This window comes from Dendrobates tinctorius, unplaced genomic scaffold (genome assembly GCF_039654945.1).
Source record: "Dendrobates tinctorius isolate UK_male_01 unplaced genomic scaffold, ASM3965494v1 ptg000164l, whole genome shotgun sequence".
In the NCBI taxonomy this organism is placed as follows: domain Eukaryota; kingdom Metazoa; phylum Chordata; class Amphibia; order Anura; family Dendrobatidae; genus Dendrobates; species Dendrobates tinctorius.
Window position 1 is genome coordinate 11,244,465 of NW_027361831.1, and position 21,971 is coordinate 11,266,435.

General features: G+C 45.3%; 2 protein-coding genes across 2 annotated transcripts in view; one reads left to right on the forward strand and one right to left on the reverse strand.

Annotated features, from left to right (window-relative positions):
- The window catches only part of LOC141053040 (uncharacterized), a 69,253-nt gene extending 47,700 nt beyond the window's left edge, over positions 1-21,553 (reverse strand). The window contains exons 1-6 of the mRNA XM_073550372.1: positions 21,493-21,553; positions 1,670-1,819; positions 1,361-1,540; positions 1,154-1,277; positions 973-1,070; positions 687-777 (exon numbers count right to left, since the gene is read on the reverse strand). Coding sequence (XP_073406473.1) covers positions 687-777; positions 973-1,070; positions 1,154-1,277; positions 1,361-1,540; positions 1,670-1,819; positions 21,493-21,519 — 670 coding nt within the window. The 5' untranslated portion in view covers positions 21,520-21,553. The remainder of the gene's footprint in view (positions 1-686; positions 778-972; positions 1,071-1,153; positions 1,278-1,360; positions 1,541-1,669; positions 1,820-21,492) is intronic.
- LOC141053033 (uncharacterized) lies at positions 7,513-9,267 on the forward strand. Its single transcript, XM_073550366.1, has 2 exons — positions 7,513-7,751; positions 7,862-9,267. Exon 2 carries the CDS (start codon positions 8,097-8,099, stop codon positions 9,216-9,218), a length of 1,122 nt encoding a protein of 373 aa, XP_073406467.1. The 5' UTR covers positions 7,513-7,751; positions 7,862-8,096; the 3' UTR covers positions 9,219-9,267.
- Positions 21,554-21,971: the final 418 nt, after the last annotated feature.

The window sequence follows — 21,971 nt, forward strand, 5'->3', positions numbered from 1 at the left end:
TATAGAGGGGGAGAGGTCGTGAGACCTCAGTGTTTTTTTGTACATCAGATGTGTTGGATTTTTAGGGTTTTTGCTTGATTGCAGACAGTGTCTTTCCTTTCCTATCTAGTCAGTTTGGGCCCCATCATTTGCTCAGTCTATTTTCTGCTTGCGTTTGTGTCTCATCTTGTCTCACCGACAATATATGTTTTAGGGCTATCTATTCCTTTGGGGTTCTACTCCGGGGCAGTTTAGATTTCACCTTTCTTGCTGTAGGCTTAGTTAGCTCTCCGGCTGTGCTGAGACGTCTAGGGCACCGTAGGTACGCCCCACGGCTACTGCCATTTGTGTTGTTAGGATTAGGGGTCTGCAATCCGCTAAGTTACCAACGTTTCTGGCTTCCTGGTGGCCTAGCCTATTCCTGCCATCCTCCTCGGTGACCAGTTCATAACAGCCAGGTGCACCCTGACTCCATAAGAACCAGAGAGTTCTGGCGCCACCCCCCTATACACACAGTCAGGAAATATGCACAGAGCAGAGAGGAGACAAGAGGCACAGAACATGGAGCTGGCAGCAGACAGAAATCAGTTGGTGAATGGGGGATGGGAGGCCATGCAATGATGTCAGCAGGGTTGTTACAGAAGGTATAATTGTAGCAGTGAAGATACCAATCTGTGACTTCTCTGAATTTAGTGGTTACTACTCACCTGATCGGTTATCTGTAGGAATCTCCAGTTTACACCACTCATCACCCCTCACATATATCTCTGTAGTATTAATATGGGTCAGATCTTCACCCTGAAACAAATATTGTAAAAGTCACAGACAGATGGAGAAGTCACATCTATGATCAGCTCTAATCCTGCCATCTCCTCAGTTCTCATTACACAAGTATAAAACATATAATACTGGTGGATAAAACAAGACTGAGCACAAGACCTTCACAGCCATCTACACCTCATAGGGGAGATCTCATAACACCTCTCCATCTACCTGATGATCCTGAGGAACTTTGGGATTTTCTTGTTTACAGTCCTGTGGAAGAAGAGGACAGGGACATCTCTCTGGTGTTGTCGTCTTACTGGATAGAACTGGAGGAAACACATACAGGGACTGAATTCATTCTTTACATACAGATAATTATAGGCCGTGTGTATGTAGTCCTGTCTATTACCTGGTGATGTGAGGGGCTGGGGAACCTCCATCATGACGTCTTTGTACAGATCTCTGTGTTCTTCTAAATACTCCCACTCCTCCATGGAGAAATAGACAGCGACATCCTGACATTTTATAGGAACCTGACACATACAATGATACCGTCATCCCCTCGATCCCTTCATAGCGTTACTGTATAATATCCCAGGATTCCCAGCAGTGTCACCTCTCCATTCAGCAGCTCAATCATCTTGTAGGTGAGTTCTAAGATCTCCTGGTCATTGATGTCCTCATGTATCAGGGGGTGAGGTGGAGGACCCGTGATTGGGTACAGAGGTCTTCCACATTCCTCAGACACAGGGTCCTGACAGCGCTCACTAGAGATCTTCTTCACTACTGTGTAATCCTGGTTATGGGGAGACACATTAATAAATCTCACTACAGACATTTCCAGAGTCCTCACCTCTCCAGTTCTGTCCATCTGTTATTCCCATAGATAAGAACAATGTAATGTGACATCATCAGAATCTCTCACCTCTCCAGTAAGCCGGAAGAGGATCTCTAGGGTGAGGTGTAATATCCTCTCCACCATCTTGTCCCTGTCCCTATCCATCCTTGACGGGTCAATCAGGACAATTCTCTTATACAGAAGATCTCCACTGAGAAGATTCAATACTGTAGGGACCTAAATTGGACGAAGATAACGATGTAACATTATAAAGAATCTTATGTCAGTATTGAGCCAGTAGTGACATCAGAACCTGTCATCGCCTGCTCAGGACACCGGCACCGGGCCCTCAGCGACGAGAGGTGAATATGCAATTTTTCTTTTATCATTTGCAGCGGCAGCAGCAGCAATATATGGGGGCATAATTATGGAGCAGCAATATATGGGGGCATAATTATGGAGCAGCATATGGGGGCATAATTATTGAGCAGCATATGGAGGCATAATCTATGGAGCAGCATATGGGGCATAATCTATGGAGCAACATATGGGGGCATAATCTATGGAGCAACATATGGGGGCATAATCTATGGAGCATCATATTGGGGCATAATCTATGGGTCATCATATTGGGGCATAATCTATGGAGCATTTTATGGGGGCATAATCTATGGAGCATAATCTATGGAATATCTTATGCGGCCATAACCTTTATGGGGCAGCATATGGGGCATTATTAACCTTTGTGCAGCATTATATGTTGCGTATTTTGTATGGAGCATCTTATGGGGCCATCATGGACTGTATGGAGCATTATATGGGGCTCCTCATTCAATATGGATACTCAAAAACATTTAACCTACCGATGTCTCAATTAATTTTACTTTTATTGGTATCTTTTTATTTTTGAAATTTACCAGTAGCTGCTGCATTTTCCACACTAGGCTTATACGCGAGTCAATAAGTTTTCCCAGTTTTTTGTGGCAAATTTAGGGGAGTCGGCTTATACACGGGTTGGCTTATACACGAGTATGTACGGTAGTTTTATGGTTTAAAACTAGGACCTAACAATCCCATGATCTTCATGTCTCTCTCGCTACAGCAGAGCTGCTTGGTCTTAGCAAATCCAGTTAAGCTCTGCCAGTGACTCTTATCAATTGTTTTATTTCCCCTGTAACTTAGCCTCCTATGTATGTTCCAGTTATAGTGGTGGAAAAAAAAAAAGAAGAGAAAAAAAGATTTCCCTCAAATCTTTTATGGGGGACAAGTTATGTGATAAATATAGATATGTAGAAAACATTTGCAAAAAAGGTAACAAAAAAGATAAAAAAAGGTCAGAACGACAAAAAATATAAAAGCTGTCATCTGCCTCTAGCAGCGGTGATTAGCGTGACGGCCAATAACCTCTTAAATGCTGCTGTCAATCACTGACAGTGGCATCTAAGTGGCACGATTTGGCCCAAGTGATAGGTTAGCCAATGAGTTGCCATGACAGCTTTGAGCTTGCTGAAAGCCCTTCCCCGTGTTTGTCATGTTTTTTCTCCTCCTACACAGCGGCATTTTAATGCAGCGCCCCAGCCTGGACGTTAGTTCGGGAGCACGATCGCATAAAGCCAATAGGTAAGACAGCTGGGGGATGACTGCACACTCCTGTGCTTGTGTCTGGGCATCATAGGGAACTGTAATTATCACTATTAGCGATGAGTGCAAGTGCTTGTTATTAGAGTTTTCCTAGGGTGCTTGGGTATGTACCGAGTATTGAGGGTGCTCGGGTGTTTCATGGCTGTTAGACAGCCACAAAACTTGTGGGGATTGCCTGACATATACGGACAATCCCCACATGTATTGTGGCTGTCTTAACATCTGCAAAACATACGGGCGCAAGGACTTGAACATGTCACTCAAGCACCTGTAATACTCGGTGCATACCCGAGCACCCTAGGTAAACTCGAGTAATGAGCACTTGCGCTCACACTATATATATATATTGTAGGGATTCAACTCGCTCAGGAGCCACGGGACTAAATCAGGAGGCACGTTCCTTTTAAAAGTTCACAGGGTTTATTGCTTCATAACCCATAGAGCAGCACATAACACAAGGAACAGCCATTAGCGCAGGCAAAAGCAAGCATAAGTGTCCATGATTTCAGGCTCAGTCCTGGAGCCTCAGCAAATACAGGAGGCTTATCTGTCCTCACATACAGCCAATATCCACAGGCCTCACCGGGTCAGCAGCCTCAGCACGTGGTCTTCAGGAAGGTAGCACACCTTCCTCCACCTAGGCCTGCCGGGACCTTCCACATGGCCCAATCAGATCCATGCGCTCTCTCTCATGTGACCGGACCTCAGGTACCTTATCTGGTCCATAACCACACCCACAGGTGATCACGTGGCTATGACCTCACTAAAGGTCATATTACACACAGCCACACATTTACTTTATTATGACACTCTTAAACACACCCCTGGGTGGGTTTGTAGGTAACCAAGTCCGCCCATCTCTCTAGTTACCTGGAGACTTCTCCCTTATACATTGAAGCAACACCTCAGCAATATCATTGCTGAACAACACATAAGTCTCCATCCCAAAGCCACCCACTTTGGGATACATAACGGCCATTCCGTATTCTGCCATTCATCCTTTCTCCTGGGACATCCACATAGCGCCCCCTAGCGGACTCAGTGGTTACTACACCACATACCTCCCCCCTCTGTTCAAACTTGTGGGGTTGAACACACATTACACCAGGGTCTCGCGACCGGGCACTCACTACACCTTGCCCCACAGGTCGAGAGAACCATCTCCATCTGTCATATGGCCTCGTTCGTACGTTAGACCTCCCCCGCCTCCAGCGGTCAGAATATCGGTCATTGGCTTTGACCCTCCAGTCACGGTCTGTCTGCACCCTCTGACCGTGTGTCCACTCCAGTCACCTCATCTCCCAGCCCACCATCTGTCTTGTCACGAGACGTTAGGTCCGTTAGTTGGGCAGATGTACTTCTTTTCCCGGTCAGTTCTACCTCTGACCTGTCCACGTCAGGAGCCGTCACTGTCTCAGTGTCTGCTGGCCCCACAGTCGAAATGTCTCCATCGTCCGAGCATACATCATCAAACAAAACAAAGTCCCGGCCCCTCTCCAAGGCATAGACTAAGTCCCGTGGTATCCCGCCCCCTTGGCACACACCACCTTTGGACCCCTCAAACAATACTCGGTCTACTGCATAGTTCACCGTGACCCCATGTTTACAGCGAACCCTGGCGTTTTTCTTGGTGAGAGATACAAACGGAGTTCCTGTCAGAGTTACCTGACTCTCTGAATCCAGTCTACCAGAGACTCCTTCCCGGTGCAGCATCACGGTACACACCTGTGGCCCGTCATTATCCAGAAAATACGTGCCGCACTCCTCAAAACTCATACAGACACACTGCGGTTCCCCAGACATACCCAGTGAGGCTACCAGTGCTGCCATTTCCTGAACCACCCCAATTTGGGTCACCGCCCCCTCCCGGGACTCCACCCCTTTTTGGGTTACCACCCCAATTTGGGTCACCGCCCCCCCCGGGACTCCACTTCTTTTTGGGTTACCACCCCAATTTGGGTCACCGCCCCCCCTCTGGGACTCCACTTCTTTTTGGGTTACCACCCCAATTTGGGTCACCACCCCCTTTTGGGACCCCACCCCCTTTTGGGCTACCACCCCGATTTGGGTCACCTCCCCCTTCTGGGACTCCACCCCTTTCTGGGTCACCACCCCCTTTCGGGATTTTGCAGAACTTCTTATGCCACAGTTCACACAGTACAGTTTATGTCTTTTTGGGCTGGTACTGGCCTTTTAAGCACGACACCACACCAGTTCCTTCTGGCGCTGCCACAGCTCCTGCTGTCACAAACCACCGGCACCTCCGGCTGTCGCTGACAAGCAGCTGCTGGTGTCACTGCAGCTCCTGCTGCGCCGTCTTCGTGGACCCGCCGATCCACCGGAAGCCTCTTGTCCCCTTCGTAACCCCGCCGAGTTACCGCAAGCCGCTTGTCACCTTTGTAACCCCGCCGAGTTACAGCAAGCCGCTTGTCACCTTCTTGACTCCCACTGAGCCACCGCAGGCTAAGGCTGGTTTCACATTTGCGTTTTTTAGCGCTGGAAAAAAACGCATACGTGCGCATGCGATTTTTCCCCTATATTTAACATGGGTGCGCATACCTGCGCGCTGGCATGCGCACGTATGCGATTTTCATGCGCTGCGTTTTTTTGGGGTGTGCGTTGGTATTTTCCAGACGCAGCATGTTGCATTTTTTGGCCCTGGAAAAAAGCGCATGCGCACGTATGCGCACGTTTTGCGCTAAAAATGGCCATTATAGCCTATGGATGCGCATACGTGCGCACTGGCATGCGCAGGTATGCTTTTTTTAGCGCTGCGTTTTTTGGGTGGTGTCCACTTGTTATCCTAGTTATAATCTTCTAAAGTCAAAAAAAAAAGTCTATATAAAGGAGGTGCCTGCCAAAACTCTGCCACTACTACACTGACAGATTGAAGAGCAGACAGTCAACCAAGAACCCATTATATCAGCGAAGAATGTGAGTATATTACATTATATGCCTGTCCTTTTAAATTATGTATGTACTAATGATTTTTATTATTTTTACATGCAGTTTGTCTTCAGAATCCGAGTATTCCCCATCGCGGCAGGAATTGGCGCAAGCAGACCGTGAGGTGATTATTTTCGTGCAACTGGTAAGTATATCTGCTGCTTCTCCAAATCTCTTACGTTTTTTTCAACTTTTTTAAGACATCGTCATCATCATCTGCGGACGGGACTAGTGAGGGCGAAGAGCAGGAGCAGCGAAGCCAAGTCCCGGTGGTGATACGGAATGTAAGTATCAAATGATTTGTAATGTTCTTTATTTTTTATCTTCTATTTTTACTCTTTTTTTTGTTTCTTTTTTTGTAACTTTTTATTCAATTTAAATTTGATTATTCTAATGAATGTGTTTTGTCTAGGTTCCACAACGGGATGAAGACGTCTACCTGGATAATGAGCAGCTCATCAGCCTGGTCCAGGAGCGTTCGCCGTTGTGGGACAGCCGTGACCGGCTGTACAAGGACAATGTGGTGACCCGGCGGCTATGGAATGAGGTGGCCGCAGCGTTGATGGATGGCTGGGACAGCGCCACAGCATCCTCCAAAAAGGCGTTTAGTGAGTATTTCCCTGCTCTGTATTGTGCCGCAGTGACTGTTGTCCTTGACGGCACTGTTGGGTTTCGTGCTAGGCATATTCTAGCAGGAAACCCAACAGTGTCATCGGGGTCTACAGTGACTGCTTTGAGTATTGTATTGCTACATTGTGCCGCAGTGACTGTTGTCCTTGACGGCACTGTTGGGTTTCGTGCTAGGTGTATTCTAGCAGGAAACCCAACAGTGTCATCGGGGTCTACAGTGACTGCTTTGAGTATTGTATTGCTACATTGTGCCTCAGTGACTGTTGTCCTTGACGGCACTGTTGGGTTTCGTGCTAGGTGTATTCTAGCAGGAAACCCAACAGTGTCATCGGGGTCTACAGTGACTGCTTTGAGTATTGTATTGCTACATTGTGCCGCAGTGACTGTTGTCCTTGACGGCACTGTTGGGTTTCGTGCTAGGTGTATTCTAGCAGGAAACCCAACAGTGTCATCGGGGTCTACAGTGACTGCTTTGAGTATTGTATTGCTACATTGTGCCTCAGTGACTGTTGTCCTTGACGGCACTGTTGGGTTTCGTGCTAGGTGTATTCTAGCAGGAAACCCAACAGTGTCATCGGGGTCTACAGTGACTGCTTTGAGTATTGTATTGCTACATTGTGCCGCAGTGACTGTTGTCCTTGACGGCACTGTTGGGTTTCGTGCTAGGTGTATTCTAGCAGGAAACCCAACAGTGTCATCGGGGTCTACAGTGACTGCTTTGAGTATTGTATTGCTACATTGTGCCGCAGTGACTGTTGTCCTTGACGGCACTGTTTTTTTTTTTATCAACAGTGGACAAAGTCCGAACACGTTGGCGTTCGATCAAGGACCGCTTCAACAGTGATGTTCGTGCTGAGGGCCAGGTTCGCAGTGGATCTGCGTCAAGGACCAGAACTAGATACCGTCACTATCACGCGTTGCAGTTCCTAAGACCGGTCCTTGCCACGAGATCGTAAGTATTATACATTTTGGGTTTTTATTTTTATTAATCTGTGTTTTTCTAATCCACAGCTGATGCTTCTTGTAAAGGCATGGTAGTAATGATTTTCCTTTCTTCCACAGCACCTGGAGCAGCACCCTGCAACCTGGCCCTGGAGCGGTCCTTCCTCGGACGTCCTCTGACCCGTCCCAGCCATCCGACAGCCAGGAAGCACCTTGCAGGTCAACCACACACACAGCTGGTGACCAGGAAGCTGGGCCATCAGGTGTTCCCCTGTCCCAGGTCTCTGCCACTGGTTATGCGGGCACTACCCGCCAGCGGCAGAGGGCCTTGGACAGGAATGTCTTGCCCGAGTTTATGCATTTGAGCGAGACATTTAATTCCAGCCTCAAGTCACTGTCCGACAGAGTTGAAAGCGGTTTTGCACTCATGGAACGTGGTTTTAACCACTTTGAACACCGCTTCAATTCTGTAGAACAGCGCCTTGACCGTCTGGAGGCCGACCTCAACAGACCAGCACACCATTTTTTTAGTAAGATTGAAAAGGGCATGGCGGAACACCTTAGTCCTGATCAACAGCTGAATGTGCTGCAGGCCTGCAACAATGCTTTCTTGCAGGCTATGCAGCATAATCGGTACGGTCAGCAGTCAGTGGTGTCCTTTCCACCTGTGCCACCATTGACTCGCTTCACCTCACTACCGACTTGTGCTGCATACCACTGCACGGACACCTCTATTCAAAGCCAGGACACCCACCGTTACACCACCACAAGTCTGAGTGCAGCTGGTCACTTCACCGACACCACCATGGCAAGCGCTGCTCCTGTCTGGAGCACCACCGCCAATCCCATGCATGCGTGGAGCTCAGCCACCACTAGGCAAACATGGAACAGCCCTGCCGCTACAACAACATGTAGTAGCCCTGCCACCACCACTCTGCAAACCTGGACCATCACTGCCGCCACCAGTCCTCCTGCAAGGACGAGCACTGACAACGAAGAGCAGCAGCAGCCACCTCAGCAGCAGCAGCCACCTCAGCAGCAGCAGCCACCTCAGCAGCAGCAGCAGCCACCTCAGCAGCAGCAGCAACCACCTCAGCAGCAGCAGCAACCACCTCAGCAGCAGCCGCCACCTCAGCAGCAGCAGCCGCCACCTCAGCAGCAGCAGCAGCCATACCAGCAGACGGGGGACCTACATTCCATATTTGCCCCTAGTTCAAGGCGAAATCAATCAAGGCGGGCATTGGGCCAAAGTCGGTCCAGGCACACAAGCCTACGGCGACATGCCATTACAACTAATGTACCTGAACAGATTTCCTCTCCTCCAAGTGTTCCTAGTTTAATTCCCTTAACTGGACTACCTTCCCCCACAAGTTTTGTTGCCCCTTCCCCTCAAACACCGTCTTCAACTGCAAGTGTTGCATATTCCCTGCACACCCCCAAATTGAAACCATCTGCCCCCAAACGCCGTAAAAAATAATTTTTAGGTTTATTTTTGTGATAAAAAATAAATTTACATTTGTGGTTCACCATTACTAAGTTTCATTAATGTTGTTTGCGCCGCTCACACACACTGATGGGTAAATACATGTTAAAAACCAACCCAAGGCCTAGTATAGTCATATGTGAAATAACATGGACTAGTATAGTCATACCAAGGCCTAGTGTAATAACTCGAGTTTTACCAACTTGGATCTGGTTTCATGAAAAACAAACTGTTGAAACTTGTCTTAAAAATAAGTTTCTTTCTAGTTTCACCAGTTTGTTTTTTGTGAAACAAGATGCTAGTTGTTAAAAATCGAGTTATTACAGTAGGCCTTGGTATGACTATACTAGGCCGTGGTATTTCACATATGACTATACTACTAGCCCCAAGGCCTACTATACTCATATTTGAAATACCACGGCCTAGTATAGTCATTCCAAGGCCTAGTGTAATAACTCTAGTTTTACCAACTAGAATCTATTTTCATGAAAAACAAACTGTTGAGACTTGTCAAGTTTCACCCGTTTGTTTTTCGTGAAACAAGATACTAGTTGGCAAAAATCGAGTAGGCCTTGTTATTACTATACTAGGCCGTGGTATTTCACATATGACTATACTAGTAGGCCCAAGGCCTACTATACTCATATTTGAAATACCACGGCCTAGTATAGTCATTCCAAGGCCTAGTGTAATAACTTGTAATGGAGCAGATTACATGAGCAGATTACATTCATCCACTCAATGCTGACTTGTATTCCCCATGGACTTTCATTGGGGTTGGGTTTTGAGGGTTGTGTTTTGAGAAAATCACATACTTTGTTTTAAACTAGTTGCACAATTTTCTCTTTAAAAAAAATGGTTTCCTGATTCATGGCCTGCAGCTTTGCTCATTCCAATATATTTCACGCAGACTAGCAATGCTGCATTTTAACTCATATGTGTATTTACCTGCCCAGGTGTGTGAACATAAAAAAATTCAGTTATACATGGGAAGTTTTTTAATTAATTGGAGTTTAAAAAATATAGTGCACTCAGTAATGGTATCAAATAAGGATTTTTATTACCATAAACAAACAACAACATTACACCATTTCATCTTGCCAGTGCACCCGTCCTACATCAAAAATAAAGTAGGCCGCAAATTTGTCCCTCATTTGGCCAACTTCAACGGATGACCTGAGAGTGTGCTGAGTGAATTCAGGCAATGGGTTAGGAGCATCATCGTCCAGTTCAAAGGTCGGGTGCTCTTTAGCCATCACAAAGTTATGTAGAACCACACAGGCCTTCACCACCTCATCGACTGTTTCAAGTTTAAGATTAATGGCCGTGCCCAGAATTCGCCATCTGGAAACAAGAATCCCAAAAGCACACTCGACAGTTCTTCTGGCCCTGGTCAGCCTGTAATTAAATATTTTTTTGGTGTGGTCCAAGTCCCGGCTGGAGTAGGGTTTCAGTAAGTTTCCGCACATTTGAAAAGCCTCATCGCCAACCATTACAAAGGGCAGTGGCGGAGCTTCGGTGTGAGGAAGAGGCCGTGGCATAGGGAAATTAAATTGGTTGCCATACAACCTCCGGCCCATGTCTGAGTTTTTAAAAGCCTGTGAGTCATTACCACGGCCAAATGCTCCAATGTCCACTGCTACAAACATACATCCGGCATCCGCAATCGCAATGAGTACTATTGAAAAGTACTTTTTGTAATTATAGTACTCAGATCCCGTTCTTTGGGGTTTGATGATCCGTATGTGTTTCCCATCAACAGCTCCCAAACAGTTGGGAAAATTGCATACTGTCCAGAATTTGTCAGCAATTTCCATCCACTTTTCAGCGGTGGGCAGGGGCATAAATTCTGGGCAAAGAACATTCCAGAGAGCCCGGCAGGTGTCAGCAACAATTCCAGACAAGGTAGAGATTCCAATACGGTACTGGAAGTGTAGTGAAGATAGGGTTTCTCCAGTCGCCAGGAATCTGTGAACAGACAAAGAAGTAAAATTAATATTTATGTATATTATTTTTAAAAACTATAAAATAAAATATTAGTACATTCACGAAAACTAATTACCCAAGGTTTTGAATACTAAATTTACAAAAAAAAACATCAGACCACACCCCTTGGTTTTTAAAACATACCGTAATGTCACCAGTAGCCGTTCCTCAGGAGGAATCGCACGACGGAGCTGTGTGTCCTGTCTCCGGATGGATTGTTGGACACGAGCAAGCAAATCCATGAAACTTTCGTGGGACATCCGGATATAATCTGTAAATTTCTCCGGGTTTGCCCGTAGCTCGCTGTAGAGGGTGTGGTATGCCCCACGGCTCTCCCGGAGTTCAACAATCGGATGTATCCACATACGCCGCCGTCTTCGCTGCCTCTCTCTCTTCCTTTGTTCATGGCAAGCAACTGCATACGCCTGAGCCATCACAATGTCCAAATCCAAGTTGAAGTGAAAACTCTTCCAGCGCAGATCCATGGTCACGAGAAGAATCAAGCAAATGTGAAGAATACTGTAGACAGGGTCTATATATTAACATACCACACCCACAATGAAGTCCCATTGGTCTTGTGTGTTGTTGAATGGTTGTTTTTTCATTTTTGTGGGGTTTTTCAAAAATCTGTAAAAAAAACGCTAACGCACAAAAAACGCATACAAACGCGCAAAAACGCTGCGTTTTTTTCCTGCATGCGCATAAAAATGCTTGAAAAAAACGCAGCGTTTGTATGCATTTGTATGCTTTTTTTAATGCGTTTTTTTGCGGGAAAAACGCGCTGCAAAAAAAAGCAAGTGTGAAACTAGCCTAAGTTAAGAAAAAAAAAACACCACACAAAAAACTCACGTGTCCTGTCTGTGTGCTATTCAGGACGTACCATCTCCGCCTGAGACCGTCCAACACACAGGGCGCACCTGGTGCTATTCAGGGAGCCGACCCTCCTCCCAGGGTTTCCCAACACACCGGCCTCACCAGGTCCAGGGGCTCAGCGGGTGCTCTTCAGGACATCCATCTCCGCCTGAGACTGCCCAACACTCACGCCTCACCAGGTCCAAGGTCATAACACGTGCTCCAGGGATCTGACTCTTCTAGAACCTCCCAACACTGACCCTCCAGGACCTTGTTCACTGAACCCTCCTGGTACACAGTCTTTCCCACTGACCCAGGTCTGTACAACCCTGATTCCTGTCCGTTACCTGCTGTTGTCAGCCACACAGGTTCTCGGGTACCTCTTCTCCGCAGAGGCACCCTAGCACAATTCACAGTCTCTTTCTCACTGACCCCGGTCAGCATACCACAGACTCCTGTCTGTTACCTATTGGTGACGGCCACACAGGTTCCTGGACGCCTCTTCTCCTCAGAGGTATCCCACAAATATCAAAACAGTCACTTTCTCTGACCTCGATCAGTATTACTCACGATTTTCCAGACCGTCTGCTCTCCTGGCTCAGAGCCGCCAGTATGGCAACATGTGCTTCTTGGAACCGCTGCCCGCAGTCTGTCACCAATTGTAGGGATTCAACTCGCTCAGGAGCCACTGGAGTAAATCAGGAGGCACGTTCCTTTTAAAAGTTCACAGGGTTTATTGCTTCATAACCCATAAAGCAGCACATAACACAAGGAATAGCCTTTAGCTCAGGCAAAAGCAAGCATAAGTGTCCATGATTTCAGGCTCAGTCCTGGAGCCTCAGCAAACACAGGAGGCTTATCTGTCCTCACATACAGCCAATATCCACAGGCCTCACCGGGTCAGCAGCCTCAGCACGTGGTCTTCAGGAAGGTAGCACACCTTCCTCCACCTAGGCCCGCCGGGACCTTCCACATGGCCCAATCAGATCCATGCGCTGTCTCATGTGACCGGACCTCAGGTACCTTATATGGTCCATAACCACACCCACAGGTGATCACATGGCTATGACCTCACTAAAGGTCCTATTACACACAGCTACACATATACTTTATTATGACACTCTTAAACACACCCCTGGGTGGGTTTGTAGGCAACCAGGCACGCCCATCTCTCTAGTTACCTGGAGACTTCTCCCTTATACATTGAAGCAACACCTCAGCAATATCATTGCTGAACAACACTTAAGTCTCCATCCCAAAGCCACCCACTTTGGGATACATAATGGCCATTCCTTGTTCTGCCATTTATCCTTTCTCCTGGGACATCCACACAGCGCCCCCTAGGGGACTCAGTGGTTACTACACCACAATATATATATCAAAATTCTGGTACTGCTGTATATAGTACAAACAATGAAACGATGCCAGGTTCAGTGGTTTGTGATCATTGGTCCGACCTGAGCCCACAATGCAGGGACTGGCCACGTGTCTCCTGACTCCAAGCGCGATAGCTTCCTATATTTATATGAAGCTGTGACGGGGGTCGGGAAAATCACGGCCAGTCTGTGAATTGTGGACTGAGATCGGACTGATGAACACGAACGTCTGAAACAGCCTTTAGAGAACTAACAAAGTCAAAATTAAAAAAAAATTAACCCCTTCCCCAAGGGTGGTTTGCATGTTAATGACCAGGCCAATTTTTACAAATCTGACCACTGTCTCTTTATGAGGTAATCACTCTGGACCTCTTCCATGGATCCCACTGATTCTGGCACTGTTTTCTTGTGACATATTGTACTTCATGATAGTGGTAACATTTCTTTGATATGACTTGCATTTGTGAAAAAATGAAAATTTGACGAAAATTTTGCAATTTTCCAACTTTGAGTTTTTATGCCTTTAAATCACAGAGATGCGTCACGTAAAATACTTAATAAGTAACATTTCCCACATGTTTACTTTACATCAGCACAATTTTGGAACCAATTTTTTTTTTTGTTGGGAAGTTATAAGGGTTAAAAGTTGACCAGCGATTTCTCATTTTTACAGCACCATTTTTTTTTTTTAGGGACCACATCACATTTGAAGTCACTTTGAGGGGTCTACGTGATAGAAAATACCCAAAACTTACCCAAAACTTACACCATTCTAAAAATTGCACCCCTGAAGGTGCTCAAAACGACATTCAAGAAGTTTATTAACCCTTCAGGTGCTTCACAGGAATTTTTGGAATGTTTAAAAAAAATAAACATTTAACTTTTTTTCACAAAAAAATTACTTCAGATCCAATTTTTTTTATTTTACCAAGGGTAACAGGAGAAATTGGACTGGAAAAGTTGTTGTGCAATTTGTCCTCAGTAGGCTGATACCCCATAGGTGCAGGTAAATCACTGTTAGGGCGCATGGCAGAGCTCGGAAGTGAATGAGCGCAGATTTACTTTTTCAACGCAAAATTGGCTGGAATTAAGATCGGACGCCATGTCGCGTTTGGAGAGCCCGTGATGTGCCTAAGCAGTGGAAACCCCCACAAGTGACCCCATTTTGGACACTAGACCCCCCAAGGAACTTATCTAGATGTGTGGTGAGCACTTTGAACCCCAAGTGCTTCACAGAAGTTTATAACGTAGAGCTGTAAAAATAAAAAATCATTTTTTTCCACAAAAATGATCTTTTCACCTCCAATTATTTAATTTCCCAAGGGTAACAGGAGAAACAGGACCCCAAAAGTTGTTGTGCAATTTGTCCTGAGTAGGCTGATACCCCATATATGTGGGGTAAACCACTGTTTGGGCGCATGTCAGAGCTCAGAAGGGAGGGAGCACCAGATTTTACTGTTATGGTTTGCAGGTGCCATGACCCACTGGGAGAGCCCATGAGGTGCCAAAACAGCTGAACCCCCATAAGTGACCCCATTTTACGAACTACACTTCTCAATGAATTCATCTAGGGGTGCAGTGATCATATTCACACCATGTGTGTGTCATAGAATTTTATACCATTGGGCAGCCATGCGGAGAGACTCGGGAGGAACGGAGCGCTATTTGCCTATTCAAGTGAATGGGTCTGTGCACATGTCAGTGTGTTTCCACGGACCGTGTGTCCGCTGACATGTCCGTTTTTTAATGTCCGCACAGGCCATAAAACGTCCTGCACATGTGCATACACATAACACACATTCATGTCATCCATTTAACCCCTTTCTGACATACTATCTCGTCCATGGTACCCGGGCCCGTATGACTGGGGACGGGATAGTACGTCATAGCGATCAGCGGCGCTCCCGGGGAGCTGAAAGTAGCCATGTGTCAGCTGATTATCACAGCTGACACGCGGCACTATGTGTCAGGGGCGGTCACGGACCGCCCCCGGCACATTAACCCCTGGCACACTGCGTTCAAACATGATCGCAGTGTAACGGGGGATTAGGGAAGAATCGCGCAGGGAGGCTCCCTGTGTGCTTCCCCAAGATCCTCGGAGCAGCGCGATGTGCTGCCCTGCTACGAGGGTCTCCTCCCTGCAGGTCCCCAACCCAATATGGCCGCAGGGGCCATATTGAGAGCAGGCACTGAGAAAGCCTGTGCAGCGCCTGTCAGATCGTTGATCAGACAGAGTGCTGTGCAAAGTGTCAGATCAGCGATCTGTCACTTTATTGTAATGTCCAAAGTGAAAAAAACAACAAGTGTAAAAATAATTTAAAAAAAATCCTAAATATATAATAACAAAATCCTTAATAAATTCTTTTTTTTGGAAATAAAAAAAACAATAAAAATAAACATATTTAGTATCGCCGCATCAATAACGACCCGCCCTATAAAACTGTCCCACAAGTTAACCCCTTTAGTGAATCCCTTAAACAAAAAAAACTAGGCAAAAAACAATGCTTTATCATCATACCGCCAAAAAAAGGTGCAATAATGCGTGATCAAAAAGACGAATATGAATAAGCATGGTACCGCTGAAAACGTCATCTTGTCCCGCAAAAAACGAGCCGCCATACAGCATCATCAGCAAAAATAAAAAGGTTATAGCTCGCAGAATAAAGCAATGCAAAAATATTTATTTTTATATAAAATTGTTTTTATTGTATAAAAGCGCCAAAACATAAAAAAAAGATATAAATGAAGTATCGCTGTAATCGTACTGACCTGAAGAATAAAACTGCTTTATCAATTTTACCACACGCGGAACGGTCTAAACAACCCCCGAAAAGAAATTCATGAAATGCTGGTTTTTGTTCATTCTGCGTCCCAAAAATTGGAATAAAAAGTGATAAAAAAAGTCATGTGCCCGAAAATTGTACCAATAAAAACATCAACTCCTCCCACAAAAAATAAGACCTCACATGACTCTGTGGGTCAAAATATGGAAAAATTACAGCTCTCAAAATGTGGTGATGCAAAAACTATTTTTACAATAAAAAGCGTCTTTTAGCGTGTGACAGCTGCCAAACATAAAAACCCACCATAATTAGTAAATCAAACCCCCCCTTTATCACCCCCTTAGTTAGGGAAAAATAATAAAATTAAAAAAAAATGTATTTATTTCCATGTTCCCATTAGGGTTAGGGCTAGAGTTAGGGCTGAGATTAGGGTTAGGGTTGGAGTTAGAATTGGGGGGGTTTCCACTGTTTAGGCACATCAGGGGCTTTCCAAACGCGACATGTCGTCTGATCTCAATTCCAGCCAATTCTGCGTTGAAAAAGTCAAACGGTGCTCCTTCCCTTCCAAGCTCTGCCATGCACCCAAACAGTGTTTTACCCCCACATATGGGGTATCAGCCTACTCAGGACAAATTGCAAAACAACTTTTGTGGTCCAATTTCTCCTTTTACCCCTGGGAAAATAAAAAAATTTGGACTAAAAGATCATGTTTGTAGAAAAAATATGATTTTTTTATTTTCATGCCCGGCGTTATCTTCTGTGAAGCACTTGGGGGTTCAAAGTGCTCACCACACATCTAGATAAGTTCCTTGGGGGGGTCTAGTTTCCAAAATGGGGTCACTTGTGGGGAGTTTCCACTGTTTAGGCACATCAGGGGCTCTCCACATGCGACATGACACCCGCAGACCATGCCAAAGTCTGCATTCCAAAACTTCATTACTTCCCTTCCGAGCCCTGACGTGTGCCCATACAGTAGTTTTCTCCCACATATGGGTATCAGCGTACTCAGGATAAATTGCACAACTTTTGGCATCCAATTTCTTCTGTTACCCTTGGGAAAATAAAAAAAAATTGGGGACTAAAAGATCATGTTTGTGGAAAAAATATGATTTTTTTTATTTTCACGCCTAGGCGTTATAAACTTCTGTGAAGCACTTGGGGGTTCAAAGTGCTCACCACACAACTAGATAAGTTCCTTGGAGGGATCTAGCTTCCAAAATGGGGTCACTTGTGGGAGGTTTCCACTGTTTATGTACAGCAGGTGCTCTCCAAATGCAACATGGCATCCAATCTCAATTCCAGCCAAAAAATTCATATGGCGCTGCTTCCCTTCCGAGCTCTGCCATGCGCCCAAATAGTGGTTTACCCCCACATATGGGATATCAGCATACTCAGGACAAATTGCACAATAACTTTTGGGGTCCTGCTTCCCTTGGGAAAATAAAATTGGGGGTGAAAAGATCATTTTTGTGGAAAAAATATGATTTTTTAATTTTACGGCTGTACGTTATAAACTTATGTGAGGCCCATGGGGGTTTAAAGTTCTCACCACACATCTAGATAAGTTCCTTGGGGGGTCTAGTTTCCAAAATGGTGACATTTGTGGGGGGCTTCCACTGTTTAGGCACATCAGGGGCTTTCCAAACGTGACATGGCTCCCGATCTCAATGCCAGCCAATTTTGCATTGAAAAAGTCAAACGGCGCTCCTTCCCTTCCGAGCTCTGCCATGCGCCGAAACAGTGGTTCGCCCCCACATATCAAGCATCAGCGTTCTCAGGAAAAATTGCACAATAACTTTTGCAGTCTAGTTTCTCCTGTTACCCTTGGTAAAATAAAAAAAATTGGACCTGAAGTAATTTTTTTGTGAAAAAAAGTTAAATGTTATTTTTTTTAAACATTCAAAAAATTCCTGTGAAGCACCTGAAGGGTTAATAGACTTCTTGAATGTGGTTTTGAGCACCTTGAGGGGTGCAGTTTTTAGAATGGTGTCACTTTTGGGTATTTTCCATCATATAGACCCCTCAAAGTGACTTCAAATGTGATGTGGTCCCTAAAAATAAAATGGTGTTGTAAAAATGAGAAATCGCTGGTCAACTTTTAACCCTTATAACTTCCTACCAAAAAGAAATTTTAGTTCCAAAATTGTGCTGATGTAAACATGTGGGAAATGTTACTTACAGTTGTGGCCAAAAGTATTGACACCCCTGCAATTTTGTCAGATAATACTCAGTTTCTTCCTGAAAATTATTGCAAACACAAATTCTTTGGTATTATTATCTTCATTTAATTTGTCTTAAATGAAAAAACACAAAAGAGAATGAAGCAAAAAGCAAAACATTGATCATTTCACACAAAACTCCAAAAATGGGCCAGACAAAAGTATTGGCACCCTCAGCCTAATACTTGGTTGCACAACCTTTAGCCAAAATAACTGCGACCAACCGCTTCCGGTAACCATCAATGAGTTTCTTAGGCTGGTTTCACACTTGCGTTTTTTTGCGCTGGATTTTAGCGCTAAAAAACGCATGCGTTTTTTTCCCTTTGTGTTTTGTGTTTGCAGTCATTTTCAGGAAGAAACTGAGTATTATCTGACAAAATTGCAGGGGTGTCAATACTTTTGGCCACAACTGTATTAAGTTTTTTGTGTGCCATATCTCTGTGATTTAAGGGCATAAAAATTCAAAGTTGGAAAATTGCGAAAATTTCAACATTTTTGCCAAATTTCATTTTTTTTCACAAGTTATATGAATGAAATTTTACCACTATCATGAAGTACAATATGTCACGAGAAAACAGTGTCAGAATCACCGGGATCCATGGAAGCGTTCCAGAGTTATTACCTCATAAAGGGACAGTGGTCAAAATTGGCCTGGTCATTAACATGCAAACCACCATTGGGGGTAAAGGGGTTAAATATATAATTAAAAAAACAGCATGGGGACCCCTCTATTCTTGATAACCAGCCTTGCTGAAGTTGACAGCTGAGGGTTGCAGCCCCAGCTGTGCTTTCTCTGGCTGGTTATCAAAAATAGGGGGGAACCCACACCGCTTTTTTTTATTTTAATTACCGTATTTATTTACAGCGCAGGAGTGGCAGATGAATACTCCCATCCGCCGCTCCTGCTGTCACTATTATTAGCAGCAGCAGGGGTAAGCTGATAGGAGTAGTAGTCCCATCAGCTGCCTGATGTCTCTTTTATTACTTAAATGTAACTCTCATCATTCTCCCCTGCTCGCGCCGATTGCCGGCAGAGCAGGGGAGAATGGTGAGAGCTGTGTTCAGCACCGGGAAACAGCGCTTACTGTAACGCTTCTTCCCTGGCGCCCGTCCATGTGGTACTGATGCGGCAAACGCACGGACACTGACATCTCCGGTACTGGAAATATCAGGAAAGAGGCCTTATAGCAGGTTTTTATGTTTGGCAGCTGTCACATGATAAAAGATGCTTTTTATTGTAAAAATAGTTTTTGCATCACCACAACTTTTCTATATTTTGGCCCACGGTGTCATGTGACGTCTTGTTTTTTGTGGGACGAGCTGATGTTTTTATGGGTATCATTTTTGGGCACATGACATTTCTTGATCGCTTTCTATTCTGATTTTTGGGAGACAGAATGAGCAAAAACCAGCAATTCAGGAATTTCTTTTGGGGGGGGGACGTTTACACCGTTCCACGTGCGGTAAAATTGATTAAGCAATTTTATTCTTCGGGTCAGTACGACTACAGCGATACCTCATTTATATCGTTTTTTTATGTTTTGGCGCTTTTATATAATAAAAACTATTTTATAGAAAAAATAATTATTTTTGCATCGCTTTATTCTGCAAGCTATAACTTTTTTATCTTTTTGCTGATGACGCTGTGTGGTGGCTCGTTTTTTTTGTGGGAATGACGTTTTCAGCGGTACCATGTTTATATATATCCGTCTTTTAGATCGCGTTATTCCGCTTTTTGTTTGGCGGTATGATGATAAAGCATTGTGTTTTTTGCATTTTTTTTTAATGGTTCACTAAAGGGGATAACTAGTGGGACAGTTTTATAGATTGGGTCGTTGCGGACACGGCGATACCAAATAGGTGTACTTTTATTGTTTAGATTTTTTTTCATTCAAATATTTATTTAGTGATATAATAAATAGTGATTACTTTATTATTTTTGATTTTTTTTTTTTTTTAATTTTTTTACAATTATTTAAAAAAAAAATTTTTTTTACTTTTTCCTAACTTTTTTACCTTGTCCCACTATGGGACAATCATTTTGCGCAGGCTTATCGCTTCTATAGCATGCAGCTGAAGCCGCATCTGCATGCCATAGGAGCTGTCAGCGCTGCACTGACCTGACTTCCTGACATGCACTGGGCATGATCAACAAGTTTCCTTACTCTGGTGATGACATCCGCTCACCATGGCAACGATCGGGACCCTGCGTCACGCCGCGGGGTCTTCGATCCAAAGGCAGAGGGGCTGTCAGCCCTGCGCCGGCTCACGGAATGCTAAGATCTTGTTTGATCACAGTATTTCGGGGGTTAAAGCTCCTGGAGCTCCTGTGACCGCTCCTGGCACTTAGTGCCGGGTGTCAGCTATGAGAATCAGCTGACACCTGGCCGCGATCAGCTCCCCCCCCCCCGCGAGCGCGGCCGATCGCAATGACGTAATGATCCGTCCACGGTGAAACAGGCCCAGGTCACATGGATCATTACGTCCGATGTCAGAAAGGGGTTAAAATAAGAAAAATATAAAAAATTTTAATCAACCTTCTTTTACCCAGTTAACAATAATAAAAATGAAAAAAAAAAAAGTGCCCTTGTACTTCCTTGTCGGTGCAGAAGTAAAAAATGTTCTGGTTCTTTGAGAAAAAAATGAATATGCAAAAGTGAAAAATGGCTGTGGAGGGAAGGGGTTAATACTTTATTTTCCAGCGTCCATGGCGCGGCACCAATTGTACATTATAGGTTATCGGTGCGGACACTCCATCCATGCACAGTCTGGGGAGAAAGGGACATTTGTCACTCTACAAGGAAACACTACAGCAGAAATCAGGAAAATTACATTGTGTACACTTCTCCAGATTTCCATCATTATAAAACCTATAAAAAGATCGAAATCCCCCAGAGAGAAAGCGACATCTGTCCCCAAATCGGTGACCTCCCCTGTGTATACATGAGCACAGCCAGCGTACATGGTAGATATGGGGGCAGAGGCCGCTATCTCCGGGAATGGAGGGGTTAATGTCCCCTCCGCCCAGTAATGGGGGATCTCCAGCACCTACCTCCACCTGCAGAGCCGCACTCCACATATATGGCTGCTCTGTGCGCACAGGACCTGGGATGAGGTCACAGGAGGGGAGGAGTCAGGGGTCACATGATCAGGGGCCTCAGTGTATGCAGCACTCTGCTGTGCTGGGTGTCATGGTGCTGGATGAGGGGAAGTTTCTGTGTGGGGTCAGGAGGGGTTTACAGGGTGGATGTAGCAGAGCCGCGTGTGTACGAGGTGTACAGAGCGGAGCCATGTGTGTACAAGGTGTACGGAGCGGAGCTGTGTGTGTACGAGGTGTACAGAGCGGAGCCATGTGTGTACGAGGTGTACAGAGCGGAGCCATGTGTGTACGAGGTGTACGGAGCGGAGCCGCGTGTGTACGAGGTGTACGGAGCGGAGCCGCGTGTGTACGAGGTGTACGAGGTGTACGGAGCGGAGCCGCGTGTGTACGAGGTGTACGGAGCGGAGCCGCGTGTGTACGAGGTGTACGGA

Bases quoted from the DNA above. Each gene is read 5' to 3' on its own strand.
- LOC141053033 (XM_073550366.1), top strand. From the start codon at position 8,097: ATGCATTTGAGCGAGACATTTAATTCCAGCCTCAAGTCACTGTCCGAC.